Raw genomic sequence first — 14471 nt, 5'->3', positions numbered from 1 at the left:
CTTGGGCTCAGACTCAGTGAGTTAGTGACAGAGTCTAGAACAGACCTCAGAGCTCCTCATTTCCAGTCAGATGTCACTGTCTCTGGTTGGACTTCACCTTTGGGGTACCTGGAAGGTTTGCCTGATTATTGTGAGAAGGCACCATCAGCGTGCTTCTCTGGGATTTGTAATGAGACTGCCCTGGTGCATTTAGCCTGAGTGGTGGGGCACTGGCAGAGCAGTGACCGTGGGATTAGGATGGGCTGCTGTGCTCGCTGCTTTTCCAGGGGCTTTTGAGAATCTCTCAGAGTCATTGCCTTTGTATTGTTACCCACCTTGTGTTATGTTTTATAACCCATGCAGCATAAAATATGGCTTAGGGGCAGCATGTCTGGAAGCATGGTGATAGAGTCTTAATGCTGCTGTCTGTCCAGCAGCCTCAGGAGGAAGAAAACCATTTCCAAGTGATTTGAGGTAGACAGGGTTCCTGGAAACTCCCATGGTTGCTACTCTTTATTTACTGACTTTTTGGGTCCTATTTTAAAATAAAACCAACTCACATGAGGGGAGTTAGCCATCTTGAATTCTCTTGCATTTTTTCCAATCCTGTATTTATAAGGTTAGTCTTAATTTTTCTTTTCCTACTTTTCTAGCTGTCATTGTGTGTGTGATTGTATGTAAGAATAGTGTTGAGTGAGTGGTGTGGATATATCTATCTTGTCTATCTATCTATCTTTCTGTCTGTCTATCTATCTAGATACATGTGTGTATAGCTGTACCCCAGAGGAAGTAAGTTACCAGTCAGCCATCATTTATAAGGTAAAAATGATATTCTTACAGCTGTCTGTCCACTCATTAGGTTAAGCACTTCAACAGTGAGTTTCTCTGCCTAAGAGAGTATCCACAGCTAGGTTATTTACTGGTATTTTAGACTCAGTGTTCATGGTCGCGTCAGGGTCAGAAAAGTGTTGTATGCTTTGTCCTTCCTAATCCTGAAGAGTCAGCTGGATATTGTAGTTTTGTTTTTTGTTTTTTTTTTTTTTGGGGTGTCATTGCATTGTGTGGAGAGAGGCATTTAAAAAAATAATATGACAGCCCAGTCTTGTATTAATTTCATGTATTTTCATAGTTTTTTTGTTGCTCTTTAACTTTTCCAGAGGAACTTCTTAATAACTTTGCTCAGCAAATAGGAGCCTGGAGATTCTGCCTGTATTTTCTCTCCAGCACTAGGAATGACTATGTAATGATGTACAGTTTAACGGTTTTTGAGGTAAGTTGTCGGATACTTCTGTACTATTCTGAAGAGTATTTTGTAGTCACACTGCCTTGTCATTGGCCGTGGACTTCAGTTTGGATGTGTACATGGTTGGGAAACGGCAAGAAGCACAAGGGCTCCTTCCCATGTGCTGCCTTTGTCAGGATTTTCTCTCCTTGACACCAAAAGGTAAGATGAGGTAAGGTTGGGGGGTCTTCTGTGGTAACATATAATTTTCTCTTCCCTGTTATTATTTAAAAGAGATAATGAAAAGCAGTTTGGGAGGAGGGCTATTGTCCATTATACCATCGTCCCAACCACAGAAATCTTCATTTTAGTCTACCCTCTTCCAATCATTGTCTTCCAGTGCATACTTTTTTTAAAAAATGTAATTATAAAAAAAAATTAATTATAAAATCACATTGCTCATGCCATGTTGCATTTGGTCCCTCCCTCCCTACGCTTACCTTTTTATAATATTCCTTTAAGTGATTGTACCTTTACTCACCAAACTGCTCTCCTGCCTCTACATTAAAGTTGTTTCTGTCTTAATTTTTAATAGAGACAATAGTGTAATAGAAAGGTTTTGTACCTGCCCTTTTTTGTTTCCATTTATGTTGCCAGTTTTCCCAGAAATGAAGTTGTTGTATCATGGAATTTGAATATTTTATTATTCTCATTGCCAGATTGCTCCAAACCTTTGTTTAAAAGCAGATTTTCTTGTTTGAGGGAGATAGCTGCTGTTGGATGAAAGCCAGTTTGTTTTGTGTTAGGTGGTGGTGGTTTAGTCGCTAAGTCATGTCTGACTCTTGAGACCCCATGGAGTGTAGCCTGTCAGGCTCCTCTTTCCGTGGGATTTCCCAGGCAAGAATACTCGAGTAGGTTGCCATTTCTGTCTGCAGGGGATCTTCCCAACCCAGGGATTGGACTTGAGTCTCCTGCATTGGCAGGTGGATTCTTTACCACTTAGCCACCAGTAGATTGTTAACTTAAAAGATGTGTGCTTGTTTTTCAGAATCTGATCAATAAAATGTGGCTTGGGGTCCCATCTCAGGATAAGATGGAAATCCGTAGCTGCCTGCCCAAACTCCTCTTGGCTCACCACAAAACCTTACCTTACTTCATCCGGAACAAGCTCTGCAAAGTGATTGTTGACATTGGCCGTCAAGATTGGCCCATGTTCTACCATGACTTTTTTACTAACATTTTACAGGTAAGGAGATACTTAGGGAAACCTGATCTTGCAAATAATTTGTTTGTAGGAGTGATTCTTTTCTGTCTGGAAGAGGCATTTTAAGACTTTTTTAGACTTGCAGTGGTGAGGGCTCTGTGGGGTTGATTAGCTCATTCACTTAAGCTTTGTTCTCCAGATGGATTGTACATTGGTGCAGTGGAGAAGGTGGGGAATAGGGAACCCCAATTGCTGTGTTAACCTCTTGTGAAATTTTGTCCAGCAAATATTGGAAGCCCTGTTAGGTGCCGCGCCAGGTGTTGGGTGCCAGGATGAAGTTATAGTTTGGTGGGAAGATTGTTGTGCAGATAATAATTACCCCACAATATGTAACGACCGCAGAAGTATGCAGAGTGTGGTGGTGACACGGCATTTAGCCTCATGGAGCTGAGTGTTGAGTTTCCAGTGTTGCTGGTGATGTGAGGTGGTGAAGTGGTAGAGTGAGAGGCTGGGCTGATAGGCAGGCCCAGGGCAGGAAGGGCCTTGCTCTTGCAGGGGGCATCGGTGTTTAATTCACAGTCCTTTCTTGAGGACTGAGGAAAAGTTTGGAAAAGGGAGACAATGTGGTCACAGTTTTATGCTGGAATGACAGTTCTAGCAACAGTGTGAACTCTGGATGGCAGAAGGGTGAAGTAGGAACGGAGGCTAGGAAGGCTGCTGCTGGAGACATCGAGTGAGCTGAGGGGCCTGAGCCAAGCTAGGGCCTGCCTGGTGAACCTTGGTGGGGAACGGAGGAGACGGAATCAAGAGCTTGGGCAGGGACTGGGTTGTGGGGATGGTGGGAGGAGGAAGCTAGACTGCCTTCCAGGTTTCTGGCTCAGATGGTAGATTTTCCAGGCCAGGGATGGAGGAGGAGGAAATGGGTTTGGATAGAAGATTGTGTGTTCAGTTTCGCAGAGAATACATTTAAGATTTGTGTGTTGCTTCTGCATCCATCAAGTGAGACATTAGGAAATGTGGATCTGGGTTCAGGATTTGGAAAATATCAGGGAATAGATGCGACCTAAAAGCCTAGGGGGAGATGCTTTCGTTCTTTGACTCCTGTGATAAAGTTGTAAGTGTTTTTATATTATTGAGGCAGTCTTGGGTGTGCAGGAAGTGGGTATCATGTACAGATTATAGCAGTAACAATCTTTGAAAACTAATTATAGTCTCAGTGACTGCAGGTTCAGAATTTTCCTGAGCAGTACCATTTTCTAATGTTTGGCTGCTTCTCCCTACAAACCATTTGAATGATGCAGCAATTAAAAAAACAACAGCATCCATCTTGCTTTTCTCAGATTGCCTCTCAAAGTGGCACAGCAATTCTTTATTCAGTACTATTTCGTTTTGTACGGTGATTCATGTATCTAGAGATGTATTGCATTGAAATTGTAAAGAAAATTCATGCATCTATTAAAGATTTTTTTCTGAGATTAGCATTTGTTTTGTTTTTGCTGCACTTGGTCTTTGTTGCTGCATGTAGGCTTTCTCCGGTTGCAGTGAGTGGGGCTTACTCTCTAGTTGACGATGGGTGGGCTTCTCATTGCAGTGGCTTCTCTTATTACTGAGTACAGGCTCTAAGGTGTTTGGGCTTCAGTAGTTGCAGCACATGGGCTTAGTTGCCGCACAGCATGTGGGAGTCTTCCCGAAACAGGAATCAAACCTGTGTCCCCTGCATTGGCAGGCAGGGGACAGGCAGGCAGATTTTTAACCACTGGACCACTAGGAACTTCCAGATGCATGCATTTAGTAAACTATTTGTTGAATACCAGCCATGTATCAATACTGATAACTAAACACGTGGGGGAATATAGTAGTGAACAAATACCCACCTTCATGGAGTTTATAATCCCATGGGGGAGGTGTCAGTAAGCAATAAGCAAATAACTTCTTCAGGTAGTTAATAGAAGTATTGTGCGAAAACTAAATCTTGGGTGAGGAGGAGGAAATATCAGGGGTATTATTTAGAGGGGATGATCCTGAAAGCCTTTTCTGTGAAGCAGACATCTGAGCAGAAACCTGAGTGGAGGTGATGGAGGGATCTACGTAGGCGTCCAGGGAACAGGAACAGTGTTGTAGGCAGAGGGAATAACCGCGCAGAGGAGCTGAGGAGGGCAGGAGGCAGGGGCCTGGAGTTGGGGGTTAGGAGGCGAGATGCTTGCTGGTCCTCTGACACACTTGCCTTCTCTCCAAGTTGGAACGGACTTGTGGTCGCCCTCCATGTTCTCTAAGAGGGAGCCAGGAAGTCCGCGGAGATGGAAAGGACGGGAAGGAAGGCGTCTGAGTGGATCCCTTGGTGGGTTGGTCATGGTGTGTCCTGCGTGAAGCAGCAGCGGAACGTGAGGCAGACAGAGCGCTGAGGCCTGTCGGCAGCAATGAGGGTGACCCCTGGCATGAGGCAGTGCCTGCAGGATCATTTCCTTCGATGAAGAACACGCATTTCTTGTCTGCCCATGAGATTTAATTGATGACGATAAATGAGAATTTGGAAGAGCACTTTTAGGTCAGGTGCTCATAGAGATTCCAAAAGGGTAGCTATCTTTCTCTCTTCCCAACACCTCCCTCTTCCCACCCTTCATAAATGACTCCTTTCACCTCTTGCAGTCCTCATGGCTTCGAAACATCCCTTTGTGGAAGGGACACTGAAACAGGAGATGGTGATTTTTGTCCCAAATCACCTTGACTTTAGCAACTCCTGCCACTTCTGTGAGCCTCCATTTCTTTCCTTGTAAGATGTGAGGATTGGACTAAGTGATCTTTAAAATTCTTTCCAGTTGTCTTATTGTCTGCTTATCCTTCCATGACAACCAGTTAGTGGTATGAAAGCCATGTCAAGAACCATTGGTGCTCCATTGCTGACATTTCTTTTTTTTTTTTTCATTGCTGACATTTCTGATAATGATGATAAAGTAAATCTTTTCTGCAGGTATGAGTAAACAAGATCAAACTGGTTCTGGAATCAACTTCATCATTATATGATCTTCTGATTAAACCATCTGAAAGGTGGTTTTTTTTGGGCTTAGTATCCACAGGGGTCCTGAAACCAGCCCCCTGTGGATACCGAGGAACGATTGTACTTCGCTGGTTTACCATTAGTCAGCCTTCCTTGTGCCTTAATTAGCCAGACACTCTGCTCAGAACTGACTTTTTCCTGGCAGTTGATCCAGTCCCCTGTGACAACTCCCCTTGGGCTGATCATGTTGAAGACAACTTCAGAAGAGTTGGCTTGTCCCCGTGAGGACCTCAGTGTTGCTCGGAAGGAAGAGCTGCGGAAGCTACTGCTGGACCAGGTGCAGACGGTGCTTGGGCTGCTGACAGGTGAGTGGTTGGGTGGCACCAGGAGGCAGAGTTCTGCCTGCAGACGCCTGAGTGCAGCCCTGGAGCTCAGAGTTGTTGAGCTTTAGCTGTTACTGAGACGGAGCGTGAAAATAGAATGTGATGCCGTAGTCCCAGCACCCAGCCCAGTGTCTGGCACATGGGAGGAACTAAAAAAATGTTTGTAATTTATTTTCCTTTTCAAGTCTCCCCTTATTTGAACCTGACTATAGCTATGATCTGGAGAAGGAAATGTCAACCCACTCCAGTGTTCTTGCCTGGAGAATCCCAGGGACTGGGGAGCCTGGTGGGCTGCCTTCTGTGGGGTCGCACAGAGTCGGACACGACTGAAGTGACTTAGCAGCAGCATAGCTATGATTAATGAGATATAGACCGAGTCGTGGGGAGGTGATTGAAATACTGATGACTGCATTCTAAGTAAGGCAGGTGGCAGGCACTTTATTTAAGACGATTTGAATTTAAATTACAAGAAGTTGGAGGCGGATGATGTAAACGTTTCTAATACTGAGCAGGGAAGTGAGCCCAGGTGTGGAGTTGGAGCCATGTATAGCGTTTGTTTTGTCATCTGGGCTGTTGTACTAGAGCCTCGTGATGAGGAGCGAAGAGTAACAGCAAGCAGAAAGCAAACTGCAGAATGAGAGAGGATGGTAGGAGGAGAGCGGCGCCCCTGCGTCTTGAGGGCAGCGGGTGACGGCCGAGCCTGCTGGGCTACTGGTGGAGCTGCGGGCTCTGAGACACCTGAGGCTCCGGGCTGTGCCAGGTGGTGAGGCCAGGCCACGCTGCTGAGGAAACCATGTAGGGAAGGGAAGGGTATCTCCAGCTCTTTGACCCAGGCTGCTGCTTGGATGTCTAGGAACTTTTTTTTTTGGCATGTGTTAACAGAAGTGCTTAGCATGTGGTGGGCACTTAAAAGTGGTTGTCAGAGTGCTTGATTAAAAAGTAAACTTGTCACTTGCCCCCCCCCCCCCTCCGCCGCCCCCTCATCCTTCCCCAAATCTCTAGGAGGAAACCCAGATCTCAGAGCATTTATTCATTTGAAGCATATTTATTGACACCTACAATTAGATGTTAAATTTCTAAAGTTAGGGACCATATGTCTTACTTGTGTGGACATTAACATTTTTTGAATCAAGATGTAATTCATGTATCATAAAATCTACCATTTTAAAGTGTAACAAACAGCTCAGTGAGTTTTAAGAGTCACAAGGCTGCAATGCTAGCACACTCTAGAACATTTTCGTCACCCCCAACCCTGTTACCTCTCAATGGACTTTCCTATTTAGACTTTTCATACAAATGGAATCATAGAATACATGATCTTTTATGTCTGGCTTCTTTTACTTAGCATGATATGTTCAAAGTTTTCCACGTTGTAATATTAAATATTTTGAGAACAAAATATTTTTGAAAGCTTTTATGATCTTGTTATGTACCAGGTTCTGTAAGGAGATACAAAGAGTGCTGAAACATAGTCCCTGCCCTCTTGTAATGTGTCCTCTACTAGGGGAGAAAGATGATGCAGTAAGTTATGGTAGTCGTGTTTTATGTGCAGGCAAAACTGAGCGGGGAAGACTTCCTGGAGGAGGTGACAACTGAGTGAAATTCTGACAGACAGGTCGCAGTTAGTCTGGTGAAAGGTCAGGTTGGATTGGAAGGAGGAGAGCAGGTCAGAGGTTGAGAAGGAGGTCACATGAGGAAGGAACAGCTAACAGTGCAGCATGATGAAGCCTGTGCGTGGGGTGGAGGTGAAGCCAGATTTGGAGAGCAAAGGCCCATGCCGAGATTGCGTGGGATGGTACATGGTGAGGAACATGAGAAGATTAGTGGCAGCTTTGTGGGAGAAAATACATTGAGTTTGGAATACCCAAGTGGTGGTGTTCAGAAAAAGCAGTTGGAGAGAGAGACAGATCTTTAAATACTGATGTTGGATCAAAGATATCAATACATCGTTTTTCTAAATCTGACTTTTACATGTTGGGTTTTATTTCTCTGTTCAACTCAGTTTCTCCTTTCTTGGTAGGTATCTTGGAGACTGTCTGGGACAAACACAGCGTGACTGCCGCCACCCCACCACCATCCCCGACCTCAGGAGAAAGCGGTATGGTCTGCAGCACACACGTGTTCCTGTTTCTGACTGCGTTCGGGGGTCTCAGCAGGGTGGCAGATGCTTATCTGTGCCCTATACAGATGCGGAGTCTTCCTTAATCTATTTTTGGCCTCTCTGCCCTTGTCTTCTGAGTAGCTGTCTTTCTTACTTCTTAGTTCCTTATAAGTACTTTCTAATATAATATTCTGAACAACATAGTTTGTTTTTCCTTGCCTGTCAGGGAGATGGGACCTTCAGCTTATGACTGCTGTCCCTCCTGGCTTTTTTTTTTTTTCCTTAAATTCCTTGGCTCTATTGTTCCTGCTGAGGTTGGTATGAACCTGTGGGCATGACAGGTCTGCTTTGCAGGCCTGCAAGGGTCAGGTCATAGAAAGTGGGTGGCAGCCTGAAGGAACTGACGTGAGCCTGTAAAGTATTTTCTTCTCCATGGACTCAGGGAAAAGTCATGTTGGTCTGGATGGATTGGGGACCAGTGTGCAGAGATCAGCAAACTTTGCTTCAGTTCAGATTCATTTGATAAAGCGGGGACATATTTACAGTGCCCAGTAAATAGTTTACTGGTGGCTTAGTATTGTCCCCAGTATTAATATCTGTTTCAAAAGTTAGAGTGCAGTTCACCTAAAAATGGCTCCTTTCAAGGATGGATGGAAAGAGGAAATTGTGTCTGAGCAGGAACTTTTAGTTTCTAAACGGCTTCTGTTTATACCAAGTGATCACAAATGCTTTTCAAGTAGAGTACATTCTGTGAAGTAGCACGCTTCTTCCTCTACTGTAAAGGTTGATGTGGCTAATGAGAAATGTTTCCTCATCTTTCTCTTCTACCTCAAGGAAATAGGCTGTTGTAATTGGACAGCTCTGAGTTCCAGCAATTTCATGTAGCCTGTTGTTAATATGTGGAAGTTAAAATTCTTGCAGAGTTACTGTACAACTGAAAATATATTGAGGTTGAATTGAAAATGTAATTGAAGTTCTGAGGACTACTCACAATTTACTAATTTATTCCACTTCTATTTATCATACCTGGATTAAAAACTGTTAGAGTCTTTTGTCATACTTTTTAGATAAAAACTGTTACAGAGTTCTAGAGGATATTAGAAGCCTACAAGAAATTGAATTTTATTTTTATTTGGTGGCAAATCTTCATTTTCAGAGTGGATATCTGAGGTGACTTAGCAGATTTATATTTTGAAATATTAAATGATTAAAGAAATTGCAGAGATGGAGAGATTTGATTTTATGAATACATACCTTGAAATCTCTTGCAATTTGGCTGATCTTAAAATTTGACCTTTTGGGAATTTCCCTGGTAGTCCAGTGGTTAGGACTGTGTACTCTCACTGCAGAGGACCCAGGTTCAACCCCTGCTTGGGGAACTAAGATCTCATAGCCTCAAGGTGCGGCCAAAAAAAACCCGAAAAAACAAAAAACTCATTTCAAAAGTAATTTGCTAAAGTCAGTTCTTTAGATGGTTGAATACTAGCTTAATGTCATGGTTAAGTGAACAGCAGCAGTTTTCTTTAGTTAAACTTGTTTTTCTGAGATTGTTTTCCAATACCAAAAGCTGTGAGTTGTAGTTGACTTCTTTCAGGTACGTGTTCTGAGCTAACTCAGTTTATACTTTGATAGACTTATTTCCAGGTCAGGTTGGGGAATATTAGATAATACAAATAATAAATGCTTGTCTAGGTTTTGTTTATGAGGTTAGGTGAAATAAAATAAGAACTTAGTTAACGTTTCCGTATAAATAAAACCCTAAAATATGATGCATACTTTTTGAGAGTTGCCTCTTAGGCACTATTACAATTTTTGAAGTCTTGAATTTTAGTATTTGAGACAAAGCAAAATAGTTGAGGCTAGTGGAGTTAAGTAAACTTTTAAGCTGGCACGCTTCCTCTTCAAGGGGAAAAAAAAAAGAATTACATGTTCACTTGTTAACTCTTTTTACTCTTTATGACAGTTGCAGGTGAAGTCATTAGGTCTTGCTTCACTGTTTGGGCAATGCTGATGATTTAATCAACTTCTGTTTTGCTCAACTGTCTTTGTGCCCTTAAGACACCCAGTTAAGTCGTAAAACCTCTAGAAAATTCTTTAGCTCTCTTGACTATCAGTTCAGTTTTATTGAGGAAATTCCTTCTGAGAAACTGTGGGACCCAGTGAGTAGACCAGATAATTCCTAAACACACTGTGAGCAGTTCCTGCCAGACTCGTGCTGCCCTGCCCAACTGCCCATCAGACTTGGTCTTTTTTTTCATATACTTTGTTGTAATATCATTTTCTGTCTGATCATTTTGAAAGAATAAAACCCAGGGACTGGTCCCTGCAACAACTACTCATAACAGTCTGGAGGTAGAAAAAGTTTTGACGAGTATATGTAGTTAATTTCTCCCAATAGTTCCCCCAAATTGTTGACTCATCTCCTAAACTCACCTCACTAGGCCATAATCCTGTGAAGTTGATGGTGGTTTTTTATCTCATTTACTAAAAAGGAAACTGGGGTTCATGGTGGTGGTGGGTGGGTAACTTGCCAGAGGTCACATCACCAGTGGAGGGTTGCAGTGACGTGAACCATCATTCCAAGTTGAGGCGCACTGTCTCCTGAGTTTGCTGTCTCAGTCACTCTCAGCACTTCTGCCCGCCTCCTGCTTCCCTGGTGGAGTCCTGGCTCTGACGCTTACTCAGTTTACCTTCTCTGCCCTTGGGTGTCCTCGTAGAAGAGCAGCTCTGCTCTGGGGAGTTAGGGAGGGGAGGTGGATGTGCCCCGTCTGCGTGCTGCGGCTCAGCTTCCTTCTGCACTTGTGCAGCCTCAGCCCTCTTCCGTAGTTACTCTTCTTTTGTCCTTGCTGCTTTTTGCTTGGAAAATGGGGGGGTGGGAGTGGGGAGGAAGTGGCTAAAATGGAATTACATAAATACTGTGGTTCTGAACCAGCTTTGATTGTTCTGTAGTAAAAATTAAGGGGCCATATTGTCCTTGCCCGCGTGGTGTTTAGTTTTAAATACGTGCGTTCAATCATGACTAAGTTGCTTCAGTCATCTCTTGACTCTGTACAACCCTATGGACCGTAGCCCGCCAGGCTCCTCTGACCATGGGGATTCTCCAGGCAAGAATAATGGAGTGGGTTGCCATGCCCTCCTCCAGGGGAACTTCCTGACCCAGGGATTGAAGCCAGATCTCTTTTGTCTTCTGCAGTGGCAGACGTGTTCTTTACCGCTGGAGCCACTTGGGAAGCCCAGTTTTAAATATAGACCTGAACATATACTGTCAATGGAAAGTTTTTAGGTAAAGGTGTCTTAGAGAGCCTGAGTTGATTGTGAGCAGTTTACACCTTCCTGTTTTTTTTCCCCAAACTGTTTATAAGTTGCACAGGTTCATGCACTTGCATATCTTCTCACCTGTAGAAAAAATGGGACTTGTTATCACAACTCTTGTGATCTTGTTTCCTCCTCCCAAGGGTTCCTTGAAAAGAGTTCCTCTCCGTTTTACTGGACTGACGCTATAGTTAGATCAGAGGTTCTCAGTTGGGGTGGTTTTGCCCTGCAGGGGATATTTGGCATTGTGATGAAATTTTTCTTTTTCTTTTTTTTTAAAGAAAAAGAGCATTACTGGCATCTGGTGAGTGGAGGCCAGGGATGCTGGTAAATATCCTACAATACATAGAACAACAAAGAATTAGCCAACCTCAGATGTGAGTAGTGCTGAGGCTGAGAAACACCTCGTAAAGGTAGAACGGAAAAAACATGTAGAATTTCAGTAAGGAAGAAAATGAAGAAGCCAAGAAGATCTTTTCATAAAAGCCCATTTACAAGTGTTCCAACCATGTCTGAGGTACTCCCAAGTTAGTAAATGTCCCAGAGTAGCTCACATACTACTTTGGGCCTGGGTGCCTGGGGCCTGGCCCATTTCAGGGGCGATGAGGTCACTGACAGGTTTTTGTATAATCAAGGAAGTAACTTGTTAAAGCTCTTAGCTTTGCTTTGGAAATGCTGCGGCATGAAGCAGGGTGTCTGTTCTGTGGTGACTCCCATGCTGGGATTCAAGTAATAGTTTTGTTAAAAACTCTTCTTTGATTTACTAAAATTCCCCTGAAGATTGAGACTTGAGTAAACTGTTTTTATCGAGAAGCAACATTAAAAGACACTTGTTTTGAGGGGGGAGAAAAATCAGAGATCATCCTACATCGTTATCAGTAGGTTGTATTTACTTTTGCATAATCTTGTTCAGTCTTTGTTCTTGTGCCGATATCTTTTTTATAGTTTCAGTCATGGTGGACACACACTATTTGACGTATGACTTTAGATCTTCATACTTTTCTATATTTGAACATTAGTTTCTTGACTGTTCATTTTTCCTGGCTGCATCATCTTTCCTGTCTTGGCTTCTGGGAAGGAGCATAGGCTTTGGGTATACTAGGACCCAAAGCCTTAGTTTTAGCTATACCTGGGTTTTAGTTTCAACTCTGCCTCTGACTAGCTGAGGAACATGGGGGAAATGCCTAATTTATCTGTGTTTTAGTTATTCTAATATCCTTGTGGAATCCCATTCTGGAAAAATTCTGAGCTGAAGAATAGGGGCCCCTTTTTTGTTTTGAAGGCCAGAATTTATTTCTTTTCCAGGAGGTTCAAGAGGCTTTAAAAAAGGCCCCGGGGCCCAAAGATGTCTTGGTTTAATATAAGATCATACTGAGGTGGTGTTGATTGGTTCCTCCATTGCTAAAGCCTCAGTTTGATCCTGGTTGATAAATGCCCTGATAATTTTAAGAGTTTTGATTTCCTTTGACTTTGGCATCTTTTATAAAGGGCTATTCCATGACCCATGTTCCATGTTCCATGATGAAAGAAGCAATACCAGAAATAGTCATTGATAGAGAGTCGGTTGTGTGACTCAGGTGGATAGCCACCACAGCAGTCAAAATTAGTTAATCCAGTAACAAACTGAAACGTTTGCTGATTCTTCTTGAACATCCTTCTGCATTATTCTCTGAAGCCAGGTCTTCTGATTATCAGCTTGGCTAGCTGAGATCATGATGAGTCTCATCTGGTATCGGATGTAGCTCTTTCAGAACAGAAACCAGCAAACACCTTTCAGGATAGACGCCAGGGGACAACTGTCTAATCTGGTTTTAACAACGGAAATGAGAGTCCTTGTTAATAAATCACAAAAGCCTCATTTTAATGGTTGAGGAGATTGAGGCTGAGAAAGGTTAACCACTTTGTTCATATTAATCCAACATTAATATAAGGTGGCAGGTCTCAGTAGGTCTGGGGACCTCTGGAAGTCACCCCAAAACCCTTTCAGGGTCCCAATGTTCAACCATGTGTTCATAAAAATTGCTAAGACACAGTTTGTCATTTTTATTCTCACTCTCATGAGTATATTGAAAAACAAGTTCATTCAGATCCTACATTGCAGTTAACCTTTAAGAAATTGGTACTTTTCAAATTTTATTATTAGAATAGCTGCCATTATCTGAAAAGGCCACTAAAATACTTCATTCTCTTTCAGTTTTATTATCTGTAAAGCTGGGTTCTCTTCATATATGTCAGTAAAACAACACAGTACAACAGGTAAAGTACAGAAGCAGATGAGAGAATCTAGCTGTCTTCTTTCAAAAGTGAGTTAGTCACTCAGTCGTGTCTGACTCTTTGCGACCCCATGGACTGTAGCCTGCCAGGTTCCTCTGTCCATGGGATGGGTAGCCATTGCCTTCTCCAGGGGATCTTCCCGACCCAGGGTCAAACTCGTATTTCCTTTATTACGGGCAAACTCTTTACTATCTGAGTCACCAGGGAAGCCCCATCTTCTTTTAAGCCACACAGTAAAGAGATTTCCAAAAATGTAGTAACAGTGCTATTCTTCACATTAATGTTTTGTAGGGCAAAATATAATCTTTTTCATTTAAAAGTGGTATTTATGAAAACAGGTAAATCAGCTTAATTATTACTAAATGAATTAAATATTTGAAAAATTTCCAGTTTTAATTTCTAATGACAAATAGCAATAGAAATAACCAATATAAATGTGTTTTTGGTGTCTTCAATGATTTTCAAGAGTGTAAAGACTTTTAAAACCCCAAATATGAAAACTGCTGCTAAGGTAAAAAAAATATTTAAAATGTAAAAATTTATCCAGTATTCCACCTTCCAGAAATAGCATCATTCCAGACCTCTCTTTCTGCATAGATATAAAGGTGTAGAGTAAGCTGAATAAAAGGACAAAATGGCATCATAACACATATTTTTATTTTTTAAAGAAAAGTTATTTTTTATTTTTTGATTGCTGGGTCTTCATTGTTATGCTTGAACTTCGTCTCGTTGTGGTGCTCGGGCTTCTCATTCTCGTGGTTTCTCTTGTTGCGGGGCACGGGCTCCAGGGCGCACAAGCTTCAGAAGTTGTGGCTCACGTACTTAGTTACTCTGCAGCATGTGGAATCTTCCTGGACCAGGGATCGAACCCTGTCCCTTGGATTGGCAGGTGGATACTCAACCACTGGGCCACCAGGGAAGTCCTATTTTTATTTTTTGATAAAGACTATTAAATTTTAGTTTTACTTGAATTTAACAGAAAGTACTAGATGGAAGTAATT

General features: G+C 42.5%; 1 protein-coding gene and 1 non-coding gene across 3 annotated transcripts in view; both read left to right on the top strand.

The window, feature by feature from the left end:
* The window catches only part of XPO6 (exportin 6), a 109272-nt gene that overhangs the window by 37913 nt on the left and 56888 nt on the right, over positions 1 to 14471 (top strand). For both annotated transcript variants that reach the window (XM_043914582.1, XM_043914581.1), the window contains exons 3-6: positions 1137 to 1249; positions 2250 to 2447; positions 5606 to 5765; positions 7804 to 7881. In XM_043914582.1, coding sequence (XP_043770517.1) covers positions 1137 to 1249; positions 2250 to 2447; positions 5606 to 5765; positions 7804 to 7881 — 549 coding nt within the window. The remainder of the gene's footprint in view (positions 1 to 1136; positions 1250 to 2249; positions 2448 to 5605; positions 5766 to 7803; positions 7882 to 14471) is intronic.
* On the top strand, positions 9191 to 9263 carry TRNAE-CUC. The gene has a single exon. It is a non-coding gene; the product is annotated as a tRNA-Glu (tRNA).

The sequence above is a fragment of the Cervus elaphus genome, chromosome 10 (genome assembly GCF_910594005.1).
Source record: "Cervus elaphus chromosome 10, mCerEla1.1, whole genome shotgun sequence".
NCBI classification, from domain to species: Eukaryota; Metazoa; Chordata; class Mammalia; order Artiodactyla; family Cervidae; genus Cervus; species Cervus elaphus.
This window is presented reverse-complemented; position numbering and strand designations above follow the sequence as displayed.